Source organism: Nycticebus coucang, chromosome 1, assembly GCF_027406575.1.
Source record: "Nycticebus coucang isolate mNycCou1 chromosome 1, mNycCou1.pri, whole genome shotgun sequence".
Classification (NCBI taxonomy): domain Eukaryota; kingdom Metazoa; phylum Chordata; class Mammalia; order Primates; family Lorisidae; genus Nycticebus; species Nycticebus coucang.
Genome location: NC_069780.1, coordinates 128,195,028 through 128,218,000, shown reverse-complemented (window position 1 = coordinate 128,218,000; position 22,973 = coordinate 128,195,028). Strand labels below are relative to the sequence as shown.

The 22,973-nt window shown below is 40.2% G+C and overlaps 1 protein-coding gene and 1 non-coding gene across 2 annotated transcripts in view; both read left to right on the top strand.

Annotated features, from left to right (window-relative positions):
- The first annotated feature begins 5,877 nt into the window (after positions 1–5,877).
- The window catches only part of FAM151B (family with sequence similarity 151 member B), a 59,591-nt gene continuing 42,495 nt past the window's right edge, over positions 5,878–22,973 (top strand). The window contains exons 1-2 of the mRNA XM_053587592.1: positions 5,878–6,548; positions 10,645–10,770. Of these exons, the coding sequence (XP_053443567.1) occupies positions 6,524–6,548; positions 10,645–10,770 (151 nt within the window). The 5' untranslated portion in view covers positions 5,878–6,523. The remainder of the gene's footprint in view (positions 6,549–10,644; positions 10,771–22,973) is intronic.
- On the top strand, positions 14,989–15,093 carry LOC128592354 (U6 spliceosomal RNA). The gene has a single exon (XR_008381847.1). It is a non-coding gene; the product is annotated as a U6 spliceosomal RNA (small nuclear RNA).

Below are 22,973 nucleotides of genomic sequence, written 5' to 3'. Positions count from 1 at the left end.
GAAGGAGAAAATTCTGAAAGCAGTCAGATGAAAGAAAACCATCACCTACAAGGGCAAGAATATTACAATAACTGCAGGTCTCTCTGCTGAAACCTTTCAAGCTAGAAGAGGATGGTCATCGACTTTTAATCTCCTAAAACAAAATAATTTTCAAGCCACTATCCTGTACCCAGCTAAACTGAATTTCATTTATGATGAAGAAATAAAATACTTCAGTGATATTCACATGTTGAAGAAATTTGCCATAACTAAACCACCTCTCCAGGATATTCTCAGACCTATCCTCCATAAGTTCAGGGTAATCTTCCACCACAAAAGTAAACCCACCCAGAAACTTTCAAACAAATTCCACCTTCCACAGTCGGAAAAGGATTAAAAATGTCCACCAGAATCTCGAAAGGCTTATCAATATTCTCAATTAATGTGAATCATTTAAATTGTCCTCTAAAGAGGCACAGGTTGGCTGACTGGATACAAAAACTCGAGCCAGATATCTGCTGCATACACAATCTCATCTACCTTAAAAGACAAATATAGACTCAAGGTGAAGAGATGGACATATATACTCCAGGAAAATGGAAAGCAGAAAAAAGCAGGTGTTGCAGTCCTATTCGCAGATACAGTAGTCTTTAAACCAACCTAAATAAGGAAGGATAAGAATGGACACTTCATATTTGTTAAAGGTAATACTCAATATGATGAGATTTCAATTATTAATATTTATGTACCCAACCAGAATGCACTTCAATTTGTAAGAGAAACTCTGACATGAGCAACTTGATTTCCTCCAGTTCCACAGTAGTTGGAGATTTTAACACCCGTTTAGCAGTGCTGGATAGATCCTCCAAAGAGAAGCTAAGCAAAGAAATTTTAGAATTAAACTTAACCATTCGATATCTGGATTTAACAGACATCTACAGAACATTTCATCACCACAAAACTGAATACACATTCTTCTCATCAGCCCACGGAACATACTCCAAAATCGACCACATTCTAGGCCACAAATCTAGCCTCAGCAAATTTAAAAAAAATAGAAATTATTCCTTGCATCTTCTCAGACCATCATGGAATCAAAGTTGAACTCAATAACAACAGGAATCTGCATACCCATACAAAAACATGGAAGCTAAATAACCTCATGCTGAAGGATACATGGGTTATAGATGAGATTAAGAAGGAAATTACCAAATTTTTTGAACAAAACAACAATGAAAACACAAATTATCAGAATCTCTGGGATACTGTAAAGGCAGTCCTAAAAGGGAAATTTATAGCACTGCAAACCTTCCTCAAGAAAATGGAAAGAGAGGAAGTTAATAACTTAACGGAACATGTTGAGCAACCTGAGAAGGAAGAACAATCCAACCCCAAGCCCAGCAGAAGAAAAGAAATAACCAAAATCAGAGCAGAATTAAATGAAATTGAAAACAAAAGAATTATGCAACAAATCAATAAATCCAAAAGTTGGTTTCTTGAAAATATCAATAAAATAGATAAACCTTTGGCCAACCTAACCAAGAAAAAAAGAGTAAAATCTCTAATTTCATCAATCAGAAATGGTAACAATGAAATAACAACAGACCCCTCAGAAATTAAAAAAATCGGGGCAGCGCCTATGGCTCAGTTGGTAAGGCGCCGGCCCCATATACCAAGGGTGGTGGGTTCAAACCCAGCCCTGGCCAAACTGCAACCAAAAAATAGCCGGGCATTGTGGCGGGCACCTGTAGTCCCACCTACTCGGGAGGCTGAGGCAAGAGAATCGCTTAAGCCCAGGAGTTGGAGCTTGCTCTGAGCTGTGTGAGGCCACGGCACTCTACCAAAGGCCATAAAGTGAGACTCTGTCTCTACAAAAAAAAAAAAAATTAAAAAAATCCTTAACGAATAGTACAAGAAACTTTACTCTCAGAAATATGAAAATCTGAAGGAACTTGACCAATACTTGGAAGTAGACCACCTACCAAGACTTAGCCAGAACGAAGTGGAAATGTTGAACATGCCTTTATCAAGTTCTGAAATAGCATCAGCTATACAAACTCTCCCTAAAAAGAAAAGCCCAGGACCAGATGGCTTTACGTCAGAATTCTACCAAACCTTTAAAGAAGAACTAGTACCTATATTACTAAACCTCTTCCAAAATATAGAAAAAGAAGGAATACTACCCAACACATTCTACAAAGCAAACATAACCTTGATCCCTAAACCAGGGAAAGACCCAACAAGAAAATTATAGATCAATATCACTAATGAATATTGATGCAAAAATACTCAATAAGATCCTAACAAACAGAATCCAACAACACTTCAAAAAAATTATACACCACGACCAAGTGGGATTTATCCTGGGGTCTCAAGGCTGGTTCAATATACATAAATCTATAAATGTAATTCAGCACATAAACAAACTAAAAAATAAAGATCATATGATTCTCTCAATTGATGCACAAAAAGCTTTTTGATAATATCCAGCATCCCTTCATGATCAGAACACTTAAAAAAATTGGTATACAAGGGACATTTCTTTTTATTTATTATATATTTTTTATTGTTGGGGGATTCATTGAGGGTACAATAAGCTAGGTTACACTAATTGCATTTGTTAGGTAAAGTCCCTCTTGCTATCATGTCTTGCCCCCAGAAAGTGTGGCACACACCAAGGCTCCACCCCCCTTCCTCCTTCCCTCTCTCTGCTTTTCCTTTACAAGAAACATTTCTTAAACTCATACAGGTCATCTACAGCAAACCCACAGCCCATATCATATTGAATGGAGTTAAATTGAAATCATTTCCACTTCGATCAGGAACCAGGCAAGGTTGCCCATTGTCTCCATTGCTCTTTAACATTGTAATGGAAGTTTTAGCCATTGCAATTAGGGAAGAAAAGGCGATCAAGGATATCCACATAGGGTCAGAAGAGATCAAACTTTCACTCTTCACACATGATATGATCGTATATCTGGAAAACACTAGGGATTCTACTACAAAACTTTTAGAAGTGATCGAGGAATACAGCAATGTCTCAGGCTACAAAATCAACACCCATAAATCTTCGCCAAGCCGAAAAAACAGTCAAGGACTCTATTCCTTTCATGGTAGCACCAAGGAAGATGAAATATTTGGGAGAATACCTAACAAAGGACGTGAAAGATCTCTATAAAGAGAACTATGAAACTTTAAGAAAAGAAATAGCTGAAGATGTTAACAAATGGAAAAACATACCAGGCTCATGGCTGGGAAGAATCAACATTGTTAAAATGTCTATACTACCCAAAGCAATATATAATTTTAATGCAATTCCTATTAAAGCTCCATTGTTATATTTTAAAGATCTTGAAAAAATAATACTTCGTTTTATATGGAATCAGAAAAAAAACCTCGAGTAGCCAAAACATTACTGAGAAATAAAAACAAAGCAAGAGGAATCACGCTACCAGACCTGAGACTGTACTTAAATCCATAGTGATCAAAACAGCATAGTACTGGCACAAAAGGAGAGAAGTAGATGTCTGGTACAGAATAGAGAACCAAGAAATGAATCCAGCTACTTATCGTTATTTGATCTTTGACAAGCCAATTAAAATCATTCAGTGGGGAAAAGATTCCCTATTTAACAAATGGTGCTGGGTAAACTGGCTGGCAACCTGTAGAAGATTGAAACTGGACCCACACCTTTCACCATTAACTAAGATTCTCACTGGATAAAAGATTTAAACTTAAGACATGAAACTATAAAAATACTTGAAGAAAGTGCAGGGAAAACTCTTGAAGGAATCGCCCTGGGTGAATATTTTATGAGGAGGACTCCCCAGGCAATTGAAGCAGTATCAAAAACACATTACTGGGACCTGATCAAACTAAAAAGCTTCCGCACAGCCAAGAACATAGTAAGTAAAGCAAGCAGACAGCCCTCAGAATGGGAGAAAATATTTGCAGGTTATACCTCCGACAAAGGTTTAAATAACCAGAATCCACAGAGAACTCAAACGTTATTAGTAAGAAAAGAACAAGTGATCCCATCTCAGGTGACAAAGGACTTGAAGAGAAACTTCTCTAAAGAAGACACACGATCTACAGACACATGAAAAAAAGCTCATCATCCTTAATCATCAGAGAAATGCAAATCAAAACTACTTTGAGATATCACCTAACCCCAGTAAGAGTAGCCCACATAACAAAATCCCAAAACCAGAGATGTTAACGTGGATGCGGAGAAAAGGGCACACTTCTACGCTGCTGGTGGGAATGCACACAAATACATTCCTTTTGGAAGGATGTTTGGAAAATATGTAGAGATCTAAAACTAGACCTGCCATTCCATCCTATAATTTCTTTACTAGGTATATACCCAGAAGACAAAAAATCACAATATAACAAAGACATCTGTACCAGAATGTTTATTACAGCCCAATTCATAATTGCTAAGTCATGGAAAAAGCCCTAGTGCCCATGGACCCACGAATGGACTAGCAAATTGTGGTACACGTATACCATGGAATATTATGCTGCCTTAAAGAAAGATGGAGACTTTATCTCTTTCATGTTTACATGGATGGAGCTGGTACATAGTCTTCTTAGCAAAGTATCTCAAGAATGGAAGAAAATGTACTCAGCCCTACTATGAAGCTAATTTATAGCTTTCATATGAAGGCTATAACCCAACTATAGCACAAGAATATGGGGAAAGGGCCAAGGGAGGGGAAGGAAGAGGGGAGTTTGGGGTAGAGGGGATGGTATGGGTGGAGCCACACCTATGGTGCATCTTAGACTGGGTACAGGCAAAACTTACTAAATGCAGAATACAAATGTCTACATACAGTAACTAAGAAAATGCCACAAAGGGTTTGTTGAACAGTTTGACGAGAATATTTCAGATTGTATATGAAACCAGCACATTGTACCCCTTGATTGCACTAATGTACACAGCTATGATTTAACAATAAAAATAATTACATCTCCGGCTAGGCACCTGTTGCTCGCTGGTTATGGCGCCAGCCACATACACAGGGTTCATGCCTGGCCTCAGCGTGCTAAAGGACAATGACAACTACAATAAAAAAAAAAAAAACACGGGTGTTTTGGCCAGCATCTGTAGTCCCAGCCACGTGGGAGGCTGAGGCAAGAGAATCGCTTAAGCCCAAGAGTTTGAGGTTGTTGTGAGCTGTGACGCCACAGCACTCTGTCGAGGGTGACATAGTGAGACTGTCTCAAAAAAAAAAAAAAAAATTACATCCTTAGTCTAAAATAGTTTTCAACTGGTGTGCCATGAAAAAATTAAAGATCAATAGATTCTTTCAAAAGAAGTTCAAAGCACAGTGATTTTTAAATCTTTTTTTTTTTAACAATGTAATTTAAGCGTGCCATGTGAGTTTACCTACGTTCAACTGCGCTGTTAAAAGAAGGTTGAGGGCGGCGCCTGTGGCTCAAAGGAGTAGGGCGTTGGCCCCATAATACGGGAGGTGGCGGGTTCAAACCCAGCCCCGGCCAAAAAAAAAAAAAATTGCAAAAAGAAAAAAAGGTTGAAAAACACTGGTCTGGGAAGACTCAAAAATATTCTTTTTTTATACAGGGTCTAAATGTACTCTTTTTTTAGACAGAGTCTCAAGCTGTAGCCCTGGTAGAGTCCCATGGGGTCACAGCTCTCAGCAATCTCCAACTCTTATGCTCAAGCGATCCTCCTGCCTCAGTTTTTCTTCTATTTTAGTAGAGACGGGGTCTTGCTTTTGCTCAGGCTGGTCTCCAAAACTCATGAGCTCAAGTAATCCACCCACCTCAACCTTCCAGAGTGCTGCAATTACCGGCGTGAGCCACCGCGCCTGGCCCTCTGTACTCTTATCCTAATTTTACAACTGGCAAATTAAGTTGTATTACTTACAGAACTTAAAATGGCAGAGCCATGTTGCTAATTCAGATCAGTCTGATTCCACTGAACTCTTTTTTTCCTGCACCAGGTTGGATTCAGAACAGGAAAGAGTTAAGGAACGCCAAAAAGGCAGTGAGTGGGAGAACCCAGGTGCTGGGAGTGTGTTCTGAGCGAACACTGTTAGAGTAACACAGATGGAGAAGAAAACTTACGCGCTATCAGCACAGTATCCTTGAGCAGAAACGCTCTTTTTTAATGGAGTAATACTCCGTATCTCTAAGGATGCCACTAAAATTAAAAAGAAAACATGTCCAACTTAGGAAGTTCATATCAGTAACCGCTTTCAATCTTGGCACTTCATCCTCGGCCTCTGATTCCCTATAGCAGCGTTACTGGAGTAGACCTGGGGTACCACAGCTCTGAGAAGCCTCTCGGAAGGGAAGTTCCCAACATCTCGCGAGCGAAACTCGAGCGCCCCCCTCTGCGCGTGCGCGCACCTTGCCCTTTACGACTGCGTCCCGCAGGCTCCGCCCGGGAGGCCTCGCGGGCCGAGTTCTCGGCCGGCCGCGGCCGCTTTGTGGAGTCGGGTTTCCAGCCACCCGCGGAAGGTCAGCGGGGACGCCAGCCGCTCGGCGCCTGCGCGGACGTCGGACGTCCGTCACCATGACAGCACCCGCTGGGGGCCCGGGTAAGCGCGGCTTCTCCGCGGTGCCTTCAGCCCCTGCGACCGCGGGATGGAACCCGGTCCGCACGCTCGCAGCGCCCCCTGAGGACTGGGCGAGAACCTTGCTTTGGGGTGGGCGTTAAGGAAGAAGCGTTTGGGGAAGCTAAGGATGGCAGTGTCACTGCCTTTTAAGGTCTTTGTTGAAAAGAGAAGAATGTGACACTTCTCCATTCTTAATTTCAGCAGACTTTTAATGGGGAGTATATGGTCAGTCGGAAATCCGGCGAAGGTTAAGCTTGCGGATGAAGGGGCGTGGCCGAGCGTTATTTCAGCTGCTCAGTGCGCAGCCGCTGAAAGGTGCAGGTGTGTCTCGGGTGTTTGACCCTTGGAATAGCAGGTGTTTTAAACTGCGGGTGAACGATTCCGCTCTAGAACTTCCAATATCGTTCATATAAACTTAAGTAGTCGCATGAGATAGCCTCAGTGACATTTTTTATTAAATATAAAATTGTTTCCTAGTTCACGATAAACACCCATTATAGAACATTCATAAAGTATATTAAAGTAGGAAAAGAAATCCCTGTAATGCCACTACTACTAATAATGCTAGTAGTATTAGAGACACTACCAGTAACTTTTTGGTATTTTGTAACAATCTTAACTTTTAAAAATGGAGTTAAGATCATTCTGAACATGAAATTTTTAAATCCTGTATCTTCTCGTAATATCCCAATATTATAGTTTTTTATAAACATTTTGGGTAACTGAATTGTTTAATCATTTAATTATACTGTTAATGTACTAATTGGACATTAATCAGGTATGGGATTTTTTTGTGTGTGTTATTGTTAGAACTCATTCGGTAAAGAGCATCTTTGTATTGTTCTTCCTTAATTCTGATTTTTTTTTAACTCGGACAAAAGTCTAACTAGGATTACTGAATCAAAGGATGTGGACATTTTTTAAAACGCCTGCGCTATATTTCCATAGAACATTTATCCAGAGCAGGGTTTTCTCTTTTTAAGTCTTGGGCTCTTTACATCTCAGTATAAATCCTTTTAACGTGTAGTTTTTCTAAAACTCCAAATCTGGGACAAAGCTCATACTCCAGACTTTCACCATTCTCATTATCAAGCTGTATGAATACAGGTTCTCTTCTGAATTGATACAGGGTTTACAAAGTCTTGGAAAAGAATGTGTGCTCAAGTGAAAAATGTTCCACACTGTGACACATGCTGTTTTTTAAAAGTAAAGTATATTCGCCTGAGTTATTGGGAAGCTAATTCTTCTATGAGGTGAATGATTTTCTACCCTGAACTTTTTTTTGTTTGGATAGAGTCTTACTCTGTTTCCCAGGCAAGAGTGCTGTGGTGTCAGCCTAGCTCACTGCAACCTCAAACCTCTACGTTCAAATGATCCTCCTGCCTCAGCCTCCCAAGTAGCTGGGACTACAGGTGACCCCCACAACACCTGGCTAATTTTCCTTCTTTCTTTCTTTCTTTTTTTTTTTTTTAGGCAAGGTCTCACTGTGTCACCCTCAGTAGAGTGTCGTGGCGTCACAGATCACAGCAACCTTAAACTCTTGCGCTTAAGCAATTCTCTTGCCTCAGCCTCCAGAGTAGCTATAGTTATCATTGTTGTTTAGCTGGTCTAGACCGGGTTGGAACGCGCCAGCCTGGGTGTATGTGGCTGGCACCATAACCACTGTGCTACAGGATCCAAGCCTAATTTTCCTTCTTTTTTTGTAGAGACAGAGTCTCACATACCATCCTCAGGTAGAGTGCCGTGGCATCACACAGCTCACAGCAACCTCTAACTCTTGGGCTTACGCGATTCTCTTGCCTCAGCCTCCCGAGCAGCTGGGACTACAGGCGCCTGCCACAACGCCCGGCTATTTTTTTGTTGCAATTTGGCCGAGGCTGGGTTTGAACCCGCCACCCTCGGCATATGGGGCCGGCGCCCTACTCACTGAGCCACAGGCGCCGCCCAATTTTCCTTCTTTTAATAGAGACAGGGTCTCACTCTTGCTCAGGCTGTTCTTTTTTTTTTTTGTAGAGACAGAGTCTCACTTTACGGCCCTCGGTAGAGTGCCGTGTGGCCTCACACAGCTCACAGCAACCTCCAACTCCTGGGCTTAAGCGATTCTCTTGCCTCAGTCTCCCAAGTAGCTGGGACTACAGGCGCCCGCCACAACGCCCAGCTATTTTTTTGTTGCAGTTTGGCCGGGGCCGGGTTTGAACCCGCCATCCTCGGTATATTGAGCCAGCGCCTTACCCACTGAGCCACAGGCGCCGCCCACTCAGGCTGTTCTTGAACTCCTGAATTCAAGTGATCCTCCGGCCTTGGCATCCCACAGTACTGAGATTACAGGAGTGAGCTGTGCCCATCCAAAAACTTAGAATTTTAGATAAAGCTTTGGCTTTACCTAAATTTTACTTACATTTGTGAGACCAGGATTATAGAAAACATCATCTGAAAATTCCTGCTTTTAAACATCTGCTTCTTACCAGTTTTATTTTTTTCCCCACATACTTTCTTACGCTTCCGATGTTCAGACTGTCCTGTATGTCTACTAATTATTACATTACATAACATATAACATGTTTTTTTATATATATACTTCCACATGATAATACTTGTTCTCTATTTTTAAAATCTTGTATTTTTTCCAGCCTAATTACTTTGTTATTCTTTGTTAACATATTTCTTCCCTTTTTGTTAATTTTTTTATTTACCCCATAACTCAGCAATCTCTTTCCTGGACATATACCCAAAGAAAATGAAATCACCACTTTGTGAAGATATCTGTCCTCCCATGTTCACTGTATTATTATTCACAATAACCAAAGTATGAAAACAACCTAAGTGTGTGGCTTTTTTTTTCCAACACAGTCTCACTTTGTTGCCCTGGGTAGAGTCTCATGGCATCATAGCTCACTGCAACCTCTAACTTTTGGGTTCAGGCCATACTTTTGCCTCAGCCTCCCAAGTAGCTGGGACTACAGGTGCCTGCCACAACACCCAAATATTTTTTAGAGATGAGGTCTTGCTCTGGTTCAGGCTGGTCTTGTACTCCTGAGCTCAGGCAATCCACCCACCTCAGCCTCCCAAGTGCTGGGATTATAGGTGTGAGCCACAGCACCCGGCCTCAACCTAAATGTGTGTGGATGGACAAGTGGATAAAGAAATTGTGGTACTGGCTGGGTGAGGTGACTTATGTCTTTACTCCCTGCAGTCTTGGAGGCTGAGGCAGGTGGATCATTTGAGCTTAGGAGCTTGAGACCACCCTGAGCAAGAGCAAGACCCTGTCACTACTAAAAATAGAAAAATTAGCCAGGCAGGGTGGCAGCTCCTGTAGCCCAGCTACTCAGGAGGCTGAGGCAAGGTAATTGCTCAAGCCTAAGAGTTTGAGGTTGCTGTGAGTTGTGACACCATAGCACTCTACCCAAGATGACAGAGTGAGACTCTGTCTCAAAAAAAAAAAAGAAAAGAAAAGAGAAGAAATTGTGGTGTCTATGTATAAATATATATCTGTCTATATATATAGACATCTGTATCTGTAGATATAGATATGTAGTATTCAGCCCTATAAAGAGAGCAATCTCGCATTTGCCACATGAATAAGCATGAAAGACATTATTCTAAGTGAAATATACCCAACACAGAAAAATATTGTGGCATGATCTCACATATACTTGGAATCTGAAAAAAATTCAAACATGCAGAGATAGAGATCAAAATAGTGGTTAGCAGGGGTGAGGATATGGGGTAGGTAGAGGTATTGAAAATGGGGTTATATAGGTCAGAAATACAAAGCAGGTATGTAGATGAGCAGGTCTAGAGATCTAATGTGCAACATGAGGACTGTAGGAACAAAATTGTACTTGTATGTGGGATTCACACTAAATTAGTAGATTTTAGCTGCTCTTTCCACAAAAACAGAATGGCATGTGAGATGATGAATATGTTAATTTGCCTCACTATAGTATCATTTTTCCTATGTGTATCCCATAACATCATATTGTATACCTTAAAAATACAAAGTATAATTTATTTTAAAATATTTTACTCTGTAGAAAACAATATCCTTTTCATGTAGATAACTGTACTGTTATTTTAGGATCTTGGAGTGAAAATATACTGGAATATTTTCTAAGAAATAACCAGATTACAACAGAAGATGGCGCTGAGATTGTCTGGTATCATGCAGCTAACCACAAAACACAAATGAATGAAGCACTGAAAAGTAAGTCAGCACAGTTACTTGTTATTTACTTTGGATAATAGATTAATACAACTCCTTTTTGATATCTAGGCGTATTTACAGGTACAAGAGACTAAGGTGATCCAAATGTAAGTTCTAAGCTGACAGAAACTATTTTAAATTTCAGATTAACACGAGGGTACAAATGATTAAGTTATAATGTTTGCATTTGTCAGGTCAGGTCCCTGTTGTAGTTGTGTCCTGCATCAAGGAGGTGTGCCATATACCCTTACATTGTACCCATTAGGTGAGAGCACGCTGATCCTCTCTCCTATACTCACCTCCTCTCCCTCCCCCCCAAAATAAATGTTTTTATGGAGTATTTCATTTTGTTTACAAAATGGGAACAAAGTGCATAATGCAAGAATTTTCTTATTTTCTAGAAGTGATTTGCCTCCTCTTGACTTACTAGAACCATCATACATTATTACACTTTCTTATGCATTCTAGTGATTTGAATAAAACTTTTACGATCAGGATCATATATCTTACATATTTTTGTGTCTTTCATATTATACTAATGAGAGGCTTAATAAATATTTGTTGAGTGGGTGGATAAAGCCATCGAATTCTAGTTTATAGTTGCTCTGGGCATTTATGACTAAGCTAGAAATCAAGTCTTTAGTTTGATGATTCAACCTGTAATCAGAATATATCCCTTCATTATGAATACTTCAGCAGTGCTTAGCAGTGTTTCTCAGCTTTTTCCTGTGAAATACATGTTAGTTGCAGTGGGAAAGGAGAATGAAAGCGTATCACCAGAGGGCTGCGGCATAGCTTACAGTATCTAGCAAGGAGACTTCCTTAAAGTCCTAGATTTTATTGTAAAAATTTATGCATGTTTTGCACCCTATTCCATAATATATCTGGGCTTCTTTTACTGTAAAACCGTTTTAAATCGCTTTCTTTGCTCCTCCAAAGGTAGAACTTTGTTATGTTTAATACTGATTCTCTAATCCCTAAAACAGTGCCCAGCATACAAAAACCATACAGTGATTATTTAATAAATGAATTTTAGCAAAAGTGATACTTCAGGAAAAAGTTGATCAGTGGTTGTCAGGAGCTAGAAGGAGCAAATGCTGATGGGTATAGGGTTTCTTTTTTGGATAATAAAACTTTTCTGGATTAGATAGTGGTGATCATTGTACAACCTTCTGAATATACTAAAAATTACTAACTAGTTTATTTTAAAAGGGTGAATTTTATAGTATGTGACTTATATCTCAATTTTTTAATAGAAAATATAGGGAAGGAAGAAATAAAGCTGTATTGACAGACAGTATGTTTATGTATATAGAAAACAAATTAAGAATCTATAGATAAATGATCATAATAAATAGGTGAATGTGAAAAACCTCAGGATACAAAGTCAAAATAGAAAATCAGTTATCTAACAACTGAATATTTGGAAATAAAACTCAAAAATTATACAATTTGTAATAATGTAGTTTACAAAGCCCTTTTGATATTATAGGCTAGGAGTGGTGAAAAGTTGCTTTTGCTCTGGTGAGCAGGAGCTGGTGAAGCAAAACAAAGTCTGGCTGCAGCACTCTGGAGCTCCTGTGGTCGGGGTGATGCACATCCGTATGTCATGTATATGACTACATCGATATACACACCTCCTCCTCTGGCTTTCTCTGTTATTTGAGACTGCCGTGACTAATCGGTCTCCCAAGCAGGAGCATTTCCTGACCTTTACAAGCCTTCCACCTAAGGGAGAATCAGGAAATGGCCTAGGCAGCTCCTATACACGTGTCCCCCAGGCAGACCCCCCCTCTCTCATTAGGATTAGTGTATCCAACTGCTCATTGATACTTGTGCTTTAGAGACCTTACATACATCCCAACTGTAAGTTATTCAGAATGAAATTCTTTTCTTTTCTTTTTCTTTTTCTCTTTCTTTTTTTGAGACAGAGTCTCACTTTGTCACCCTCAGTAGAGCACTGTGGTGTCACAGCTCACAACAACCCCCAACTCTTGGGCTTAGGCGATTCTCTTGCCTCAGCCTCCTGAGTAGCTGGGACTACAGGCTCCCGCCACAATGCCTGGCTATTTTTTTGTTGCGGTTTGGCTGGGGCTGTTTCGAACCCACCTCTCTTGGTGTATGGGGCTAGTGCCCTACTCACTGGGCCACAGGTGCCGATCCAGAATGAAATTCTTTTTTTGTTTTTGTTTTTTTTTTTCGAGACAGAGCCTCAAGCTATAGCCCTGGGTAGAGTGCCGTGGCATCACAGCTCACAGCAACCTTCAACTCCTGGGCTCAAGTGATTCTCCTGCCTCCACCTCCCAACTAGCTGGGACTAGAGGCACCCGCCACAACACCCAGCTATTTTTTGGTTGCAGCCATCATTGTTGTTTGGCACGCCTGGGCTGGATTCATACCCACCAGTTCAGGTGTAGATGGCTGGCACCTTAGCCGCTTGAGCCACAGGTGCCAAGCCTGAAATTCTTGATTATATTTACCTACCTACACTTCCTATGATTTTTCTTGTCTCAGGAAATAGCACCACAATCTACTTAGATGCTTAAATCAGAAATCTGAGTCATCCACTCTCCCTTTATTTCTTATATTGGATCTATCATCCAATCATTGTAATTCTGTTCCAGAGTACATTTTGCATTATTCCTCATCTTTCCATCTTTTTTATCATTATCCTAGAAGATCCCAGGGTTTCTTACCCTTACTGCTATAGTTCCCCAGTCTTTTTCTTGTAGGAGACCTTAGGAACATACTTTACATGAGGTCTAATTCTCCTCAACTTGCACTTTACTGATTTTTTTTCTATTTATGGGAAATAAATGGAATTAACAGACTGTGGCTATTACTTTTAAACAAGGGATTCCAAGCTCTCATGCCTCTTCATAACTACTGATGGAGGAGAAGATGGAGTACCCTTGTATCTTTTTCTAAATATCACTTTACTGGGAAATCATGCTTACTTTAAAAAAAAATAAAATTAGAAGCTTGATCCATTGCATCTTAAATGGGGCAGTAGATCATTGAGTTGAATGATACCATGGACCCACAACCCTTCTTCCTGAGCCTCATCCTCAGAAAGCAATAAAAGATCAGATCACCTGTTTTTTACAACTCCCTGTTGTTGTGTTTTGTTTGTTTGTTTTTTGGAGACATCCTTGCTCTGTCACCCCAGCTAGAATGCCATGGCATCATGACAGTTCACTTCAACCTGTAACTTCAGAGCTCAAGGTATCCTCTTACCTTAGCCACCCAAGTAGCTGGAATTACTAATTTATCAGTTTTTAGTAGAGATGGAGGTCTTGCTCTTGCTTAGCTGGTCTCAAACTCCTCATGTGATCCTCCTACCTTGGCCTTCCAGAGAGCTAGAATTACAGACATTGGCCACTGTGTCTGGCTTGCCATATATATATATATATATATATATATATATATATATATATATATATATATACACACACACATATATATATACATATATATATATATATGGATATATATATATATTTTTTTTTTGAGACAGAGTCTCATTTTGTCACCCTCACTAGAGTACTCTGGTGTCATAGCTCACAACAGCCTCTAACTCTTGGGCTCAAGAGATTCTCTTGCCTCAGCTTCCCAAGCAGGTGGGACTACAGGTGCCCACCACAATACCTAGCTATTTTTAGTGACAGAGTCTCACTGTACCTCAGGTCTCGAACCCATGAGCTCATGTGATCCACCTACCTTGGCCTCCCAGAGCCACCGTGCCTGGCCCTGCCCTGTCCTTGTTTTATAGGCTGAAAGACAGACTTCTCTGTATCTTCCCTCCCCATTGCCAAGTGAGCCACTCAAGCATCAGGGCTTGGTCCTATTCACATGGGAGAAGAATCCTACCTTTGGTCAAGGGCTGGAAGCCGTTGGATAGTACCTGGACATTGCTTAGAATTGCATTTGATAGAGAATAAAGGGAGTAAAAAACACTTTGTTCTGAGTGTTTTGTTATTCTGCGCTTCTAATACTTCACCATAATTGTAATAAAAGACGCTCAAGATGATCTAGTTTAGGTAAGGGGAAGAGAGACATAGCAAACACCTGTTGGCTATTTACCAGGTCACCATTCCCCTTTTCTTCTTTCCTAAAAGGACTTCACTTTTATTAAAGTATACATTTGTCCTCCTTACAAACATATGGAAAAGTTTACTCCATTTCTACCTCCAGGGGTAGATTAGAAAAAGTTAATCAGTGCTTGCTTCAGCAGCACGTATACTAAAATTGGAATGATACAGGGAAGATTAGCATGGCCCCTGCACAAGGATGACACAAATTCATGAAGCATTCCATAGTTTTGAAAACACTTCTATATATTGGCTTAGACAAAAAATGTATGACTAAGCCCCCAATGGCAATTATAGCAACCACAAAAATAATATAAATGGGATTTGATTAAACTAAAAAACTTCTGCACAGCTAAGAAAATAATTAAAACCGACAATCTACAGAATGGAAGAAAATATTTGCAAATTATACATCCAAATAAAGGGCCAATATCTATGAAGAACTCAAGAAAATCAGCAAGAAGAAACAAACAACCCCATTAAAAAGTAGACAAGAGACATGAGCATGAGTAGAACCCTTTCAAAAGAAGATAAACACATGGCCAATAATCATATGAAAAAATACTCAATATCATATCACTAATCATCAGGGAAATGTAGATTAAAACCACAATAAAATATCACCTTACCCCAGTTAGAATGGGTTTTATTAAAAAGTCCAAAAACAGGCTCCAGCCACATACACTGGGGCTGGTGGGTTCGAGCCTGGCCTGGGCCTGCTAAACAACTACAACTACAACAAAGAAATAGCTGGGTGTTGTGGCTGGTGCCTGTAGTCGCAGCTCCTTGGGAGGCTGAGACAAGAGAATTGCTTAAGCCCAAGAGTTTGAGGTTCCTGTGAGCTATGATGCCACAGCACGCTACCAAGGGCGACATAGGGAGACTGTCTCAAAAAAAAAAAAAGAATAGAAACTGGTATGGATGCAGAAAAGAACACTTACATAATGTTGGTGGGATTGCATGTTAGTACAGCCTCTGTGGAAAACAGTATGGAGATTCCTCAAAAACCTAAAAGTAGACCTATCATTTGATCCAGCAATCCCACTACTAGGTATCTACCCAGAGGAAGTCTTTTTATCAAAAAGACACTTGTGCTTGAATGTTTATTGTAATACCATGCACTGTTGTAAATGTGTGAAAACAACCCAAGTGTCCATCAATTCATGAGTGGATTAATAAGATGTGCTATATGTATACCATGGAGCACTACTGAGCCATAAAAAGGATGAACTATGCCTTTTGCAGCAACTTGGGTGGAATTGAAGACCATTATCTTAGGTATCTAAAGAATGGAAAAACAAGCACTCTGTTAGGCTAAGGTCGTAAGATTGCTTGAGTTCAGGAGTTTAAGGCCAGCCTGAGAAAGAGTGAGACCCTGTCTCTACTAAATAGAAAAATTAGCCAGGCATAGTGGCAGAACCACCCATAGTGCTCCCAGCTACTTGGGAGGCTGAGGCAGGAGGATCACTTGAACCCAAGAGTTTGAGGTTGTTGTGAGTTAGGCTGACGCCACAGCACTCTAACTTGGGCAACAGAGTGAGACTCTGTCTCAAAAAAAAAAAAAAGGAAAGAAAGGAGAAACAAATATCACATTTACTCACTATTAAACTGGCACTAACTGATGAGCACACATGTATATAGAGGGAAGTACAACTCAGTGGGAATCAAGTGAGGGAAGGGGAGACCTAATGAACACGATGAGCACTATTTGGGTGATGGGCACAATTATAGCTGTGACTTAAGCATTTTAAAACAATCCATGTAACCAAAACGTTTGTACCCCCTTAATATTTGGAAGTAAATAAGCTAACAGCACTTGGAGTGTTCCTGATGATTCATATTAGTCTCATGGTGGGCACATGATCTAACTAGGCCCAGTCAGTCCTAAGTAAAGTAATTATATTTGTAACTATTGAAGAATGTTTTTTTGAGATAGAGTCACACTTTGTTGCCCTTGGTAGACTCTTGGGCTCAAGCAGTCCTCTTGTCTCTGCTTCCTGAGTAGCTGGGATTACAGGTACCCACCACAACGCCTGGTTGTTTTTAGAGATGTGGTCTCGCCTCTGGCTCTGGCTGGTCTTGAACCTGTGAGCCCAAGCAGTCCCCCACCTTGGCCTCCCAGAGTGATAGGATTACAAGCGTGAGCCACTGTACCTGGCCCAATAACTTTCTTAAAAACAATAGCCTTTTATATTTAATACCAATTATGCCATGAATTCATGGGGAACAGGTTCCAGCACCAGTGAAGAGAAGAGTCATAAGTCCAGTTCATTTTTCACCCAGCATCCACAGTGGTATATTTAAACATAAATCAGGGCTTTTATTTTTTTTTAACCTCAAGTGTGTTTCATTTAAAACTTTTAATATAAGCTCAGCGCCCATAGCTTAGCAGTTAGGGTGCTGGCCTCATTCACCAGGGCTGGCAGGTTCAAACCCAGCCTGGGCCTGCCAAACAACAATGACAACAACAACAAAAAAAATTGCTGGGCATAGTGGTGGGCACCTGTAGTCCCAGCTACTTTGGAGGCTGAGGCAAGAGAATTGCGTAAGCCCAAGAGTTTAGGGTTGCTGTGAGCTGTGACACCACGTTACTCTACCAAGGGCGACATAATGAGACTCTTGTCTCAAAATAAAAAAAAAATTTTAATACAACCATTAGATGGGCTTGGTGCCTGTAGCACTGTGGTTATGGCACCAGCCACATACACCAAAGGTGGGGGTTCGAGTCCGGCCTGGGCCAGCTAAGCAACAATGACAACTGCAACAAAAAATAGCCGGGCATTGTGGCTGGCACCTGTAGTCCCGGCTACCTGAGAGACTGAGGCAAGAGAATTGCTTAAGCCCATTAGTTTGAGGTTGCTGTGAGTTGTGATGCCACAGCAGTGTCCAAAGGCAGCATAGTGAGACTCTCTCACAAAAAAAAAAAAAAATAAACACACACACATATATATATATATATATATATATATATATATATATAAATAAACGTTAGATGGAAACACATTTGGTTCCACTACTGCAGTTTCCAACAGGAGAGATTTTTCCCCAAATGCTTTGGCCTCTTGCTTTACTCTTTATTCTTCTCACATAGATGAAGAAATTTTTTCTGTGTGTAGTTCTTGACTGGTTAGTGCTAATCTTAAATGCGCTGGGCAAAGGAATAAGTTCTTCTCTCCTCTTCCACTTGGGCAATGGAAAGCAGTCATCTGGGTATTTGTATGTGATAGAACTTTGCTTTGAAGGGGCTATTCTAAAAATTGGACTAGAGGGTGAGTAGCAGTTAGAAGTTAACAGGCTTGTTTAGCTCTCAGCTAGGCTGCATCCTCTGACCTAGCCTTATAGGTAATACAAAGTAATACTTCAATCCCTATCTGCTAACCTGGCTATTTTATTTCTCAGAATCCATTTGGAGAACAGGTTACTATTTACCGGGGCCTTCAAACCAACTCAGTAACCTGAAGGCCCTGCACAAACTGGCCTATTTCTCCAAGTTCACCTGTCACAGTGTTTTCATATTCCATCTATGCTGGCCTTAGGGTTCCTCAAATAGCTGAGTTCTTTTCCTCCTCAGGCCATTTACCTATTCTCTCTTGGAATGTTCTTTTTCCTATACTTTTTGCCTTGCTAACCTCTTACACATCCTTTAGTATCAGATGAATTGCCACTTCTTCAAATCCAGGTTAGCTTCTTATACTTTTCCTTCATGTGGGGCCTTTGGTAACTGGCTTCTTTCACACTTAGTGTGTTTTCAGAGTTCATTATGTTCTAGCACATGTCATTTCTTCATTCCTTTGTATGGCTGAATCATTTGGTTGTATGGATATACCACATTTTGTTTATTCATTCATCAATTGATAGACGTTTAAGTTATTTCCTTTTTTTGCCACTAAGAATACTGCTGCTATTTGTGTGCAAGTTTTGGTGTGGACATACATTTTCAGTTCTCTTGCGTGTATGTCTAGGAGTAGAGTTGCTGAGTCATGTGGTAACTCTATGTTTAACATTTTAAGGAACTGCCAAACTTCTCCAAGGCAGCTATACCTTTTTGCATTCCCACTAGCAGTATGAATAATGGTTCCAGTTTCTCCACATCTTTGCCAACACTTGCTATTGTACATTTTTTTCATCAAAGCTATCTCAGTGGTTGTGAATTAGTATGTCATTGTGATTTACAGAGATATTCCCTAAAGGCAAATGTTGTTGAGCATCTCTCTGTGTGCTGATTGGAAAATAGCTTATATTTGCAGCTGAGTAGCTTTCTTAGACTTCTTCCTGCCTATGGAAATTTGGGAACATACAAAACTCTTTATTTTGAAGTATTTCGGTCTGTCCTTTTCAGTCTATGTGGATACATTACTCTTAAAAATGTAAGGGGCTGTTACATATCAAATTATGAACCTTTCCTTTATTGAAGGCCACACCCCCAAATCTCTCTGAGGTAGTCCTCTCTCTACTTTGGTCTACAAGTTAGGGTGCTATGGACAACACCCTTAAGGTTTTAAAGTCCTTTTATCTAGCTAAGTCGCTACATGAGGGACTGTCTTTCTGAGGTTTTAATAAAGCATCTTGTGGTTGTACCCTTGTTTTGATATTGATGCTAAGGCCACATTTGATTGGCAGTGCTATGATTTGAGTGTTTATCCCCTCCAAAACTCATGTTGGAATTTATTTGCCAATGTAATGCTATTGGAAGGTGATTACACCATGAGGGTCCCACCTTCATGGGTAGGTTTAATGCTAAAATAAAAGGATTTGGGGAAATAGGCTGTCTTCCTTGGCTCCATTGCCTTCTACCATTTGAGGATATAGCAAGAAGGCCTTCACCACATGCGGGCACCTTGATAGAGAACTTCCCAGCCTCCGAGCCAGTGAATTTTTATTATAAATTACGCAGCCTGTGATATTCTGTCATAGCAGCACACAGTGGACTAAGGTAGGTAGCATCCTAGATTTAACTTTGGGCCTGAGGCTTTCCCTTAATCTGAGAATCTTTTGCCAGTTGGAGAGGACAGAAGTGAGAAACAATTTTATTTTCTAATTCAGGAAACTTGAGTTGGGAGTATTTTCTTTATATGCTGCTTAAAATCTGAACAGTTATTAAGCTTGGCTCTCTCTTCTTATTCTTCATGAAAGCCAGTAGGCGCTTTCACTCTTCTCCCTGGAAACCTCATTAGCCAAATACACTGATTTCCAGGCTATCCTTTCTTTACCAGTTGTTTCAGGTGACAATGTTGCCAAAAGTTTTATCACTGTGTGAAACAGTTTGTCTTTTCTCAAGCTTCAAATGAATTTCCACACTGCTCTTCCAACTTCTGTTAACAGTTCTCTCCCTGCATTTTTTAGCCTCTGACGGGTCCCAAAGCCAATACTGTATGTTTCAGGGGGTTGTTATGGCACACTCTACTTCCAGGTATCTGTTTCTGTTTATCTATTTCTGTGTAATAGACTACCTAAAACTTGGTGTCTTAAAATAGCAGTGGTTTGTGGGTGGTGGGTTGTTTTTTTTTTTTTTCCCATGATTTTGTGGGTCAGTAGGGTGGTTTTTCTGTTTTTATCCTGTAGACTAAGGACCTCCATGTAGCTCCATTCAGCTGGGCCTGGAAATTCTAAAATGACCTCACTCACGTGTCAGAGGCCTTCATGTCATCACAGGTGAGAAGTCTTAGTTCTCCGTGTGGCTTCTCTCTCCCCATGTGGTCTCTCAGTCTTCAGTAGTCTGGCTAGATTCCTTACATGTGGCTAGATTTCAAAGGGATGAAAGCAGAAGGGGCCAGGTGTTTTAAGGGCTAGGCCTAGCACTGACCTAGGTTTTATGTCCACTCCCTTCTTTTGGTCAAAGCAGGTCACACTGGTGCTGATCATAATTTTAAAAGACACAATCCCTAATGTTGAAATCCTGAGAGATCAAAATTGTTGAAGTCAAAAATTCCTAACCTCTACCTGAATCCCCAAAATATAATGACAGATTTAGAATTAGTAGCAGTCAAGGCTACTAAAAGTGATTTTCAAGTTGTTACCAATAAAGTTAATTTTTTCCATTCAGCCTGGTGCATTTGGCAAAAAATTCAGAGAAGTGGATTGGCCACATGATATGGCAATGACAAAAACTTCAGTTTTAAAATGCATCATTTTATCTGCATTGGCACTCGTTACATCTGATGAAATTCCAGGAGCTTTTGATAAATTAAAGCTGCATTTGCATGAAGAAGCTAATGAAGTTATTGATTGGTTTGAAGATAATTAGGCACCCAGTAGGGTAAGAAGACACACGACAGTGTTGCATTTCACTCACCAGTAGGATTTGCACCAAGTGTTTAGTCTGTATATGAGTGCATACAACATGAAGTTCTCTGCGCCCAAAATAGCACAGAAGCATGGCAGAGAAGTTGGGAAAATTTAATAGGAGTGCTCATGTTGGTGTATATTAATTCAGAAAAACTTGGAGAAAAGCAGTGCCACACAGAAAACCGAAGCGTACATATCTCTGAGGAGAGGCATGCCCTAAAATAAAAGAAAAAAAATCATTCCTCACAATGTAAGACTTAAAACTTCAAAATATTTTTAATGACCATGAAGGCGGCCAGCTCTTACTGTCTGCTTCTGTGCAATTGCCCATAATCTAGCCCTGTAATATCCTTTGTCATCTGTCAAACTTTCTTTTTCGTTTTTTCTCATTTTTTTTAAGTTTTCCCCCTACTATTTTAAATTGTCAGTATTATTTTTATAATTTGCTATGTATGCTGTGTACAGTAGAACTTGTAAGTTGACCACCCAAGGGAGTGTAACAAAGAGGTTAGAATTTTAAAATGCATCATTTTATCTGCATTACGTCTGATGAAATTCCAGGAGCTTTTGATAAATTAAAGCTGCATTTCCAAGTTGGATTTCAAGAGGTGGTCATCGTAAGGAACTAGGCCTACTGTATTTGATACGTACATGTGGTCCATGTCTGGTCTATGAAAATTAGGTCAACTTAAGGCAGTGGTCAGGTGAGGAGGTTCTACTGTATTTCTTCTTTGCATCATTTCCAGTACTGGATTTATAAATTTTATAAAGCCTTTTAGAGATTTATAATTTTTTTATGCATTTTTGGCAAATTTGACTCTACAAAGGTGCATTATCAAACATTGACTTTGTGTATAGGTATCGTGCATGTATGTAAAAACATGAAACTTCCAGGGCGGCGCCTGTGGCTCAGCGAGTAGGGCGCCGGCCCCATATGCTGAGGGTGATGGGTTCAAACCCAGCCCCGCCCAAACTGCAACAAAAAAATAGCTGGGTGTTGTGGCGGGCACCTGTAGTCCCAGCTGCTCAGGAGGCTGAGGCAAGAGAATCACATAAGCCCAGGAGCTGGAGGTTGCTGTGAGCCGTGTGATGCCACGGCACTCTACCAAGGGCAGTAAAGTGACACTCTGCCTCTACAAAAAAAAAAAAACATGAAACTTCCTCATTAAATGAAGAGCTGCCCTTTTTGTACATCTGTATATGTGAAAGATAAAATTTCTTGAGATCTTGGGTCTTTGGGTGACTGCATATGTGGTGGTGACACACTGAAGTTTATGACTGATTTTACCAAACGCTTAGATTGTCCGTCATTGAATTTCAGACACCTGCAGTCATATAAGCTATATCTTTTTGAATACAGTCTGTCTGCTCATAGCTGTTACACCAGTATAACTCGCTAGGATACCCGAGTGTTTGTGCTTGCAAAAAGTTATCTTATTATTGCCTATTTTATTGTGTAAAGTAGCTTGTGAAGTGTTATTTTGTGTTTTTATGTTTCTCAAATCTCCTTTTAAAATTTTAAATAAATGTCTTTTAAAATAATTTTCAGAATTATTTTTTCCAGAATTATCTTTTTGGGATTTTGATGTTCAGAATTTTAAATTTTAGGGATTTTTATCTTTCAGGATTTCAGATTTCAGGATTATGGCATTGGGGATTATGTCTTTCTGGATTATGGCACATCACTAGACCAGCCCAATTCAAGGGGAGGGGAAAGAGATGGGAAGAGAAGTACGGACGTGTGGGAGGAATTGTTGGCAGCCATCTGGGGGTCAGTCTATCACAGCTTGCTCAGCACCTTCTCAGCAAGTGACTGGTGACACTTAT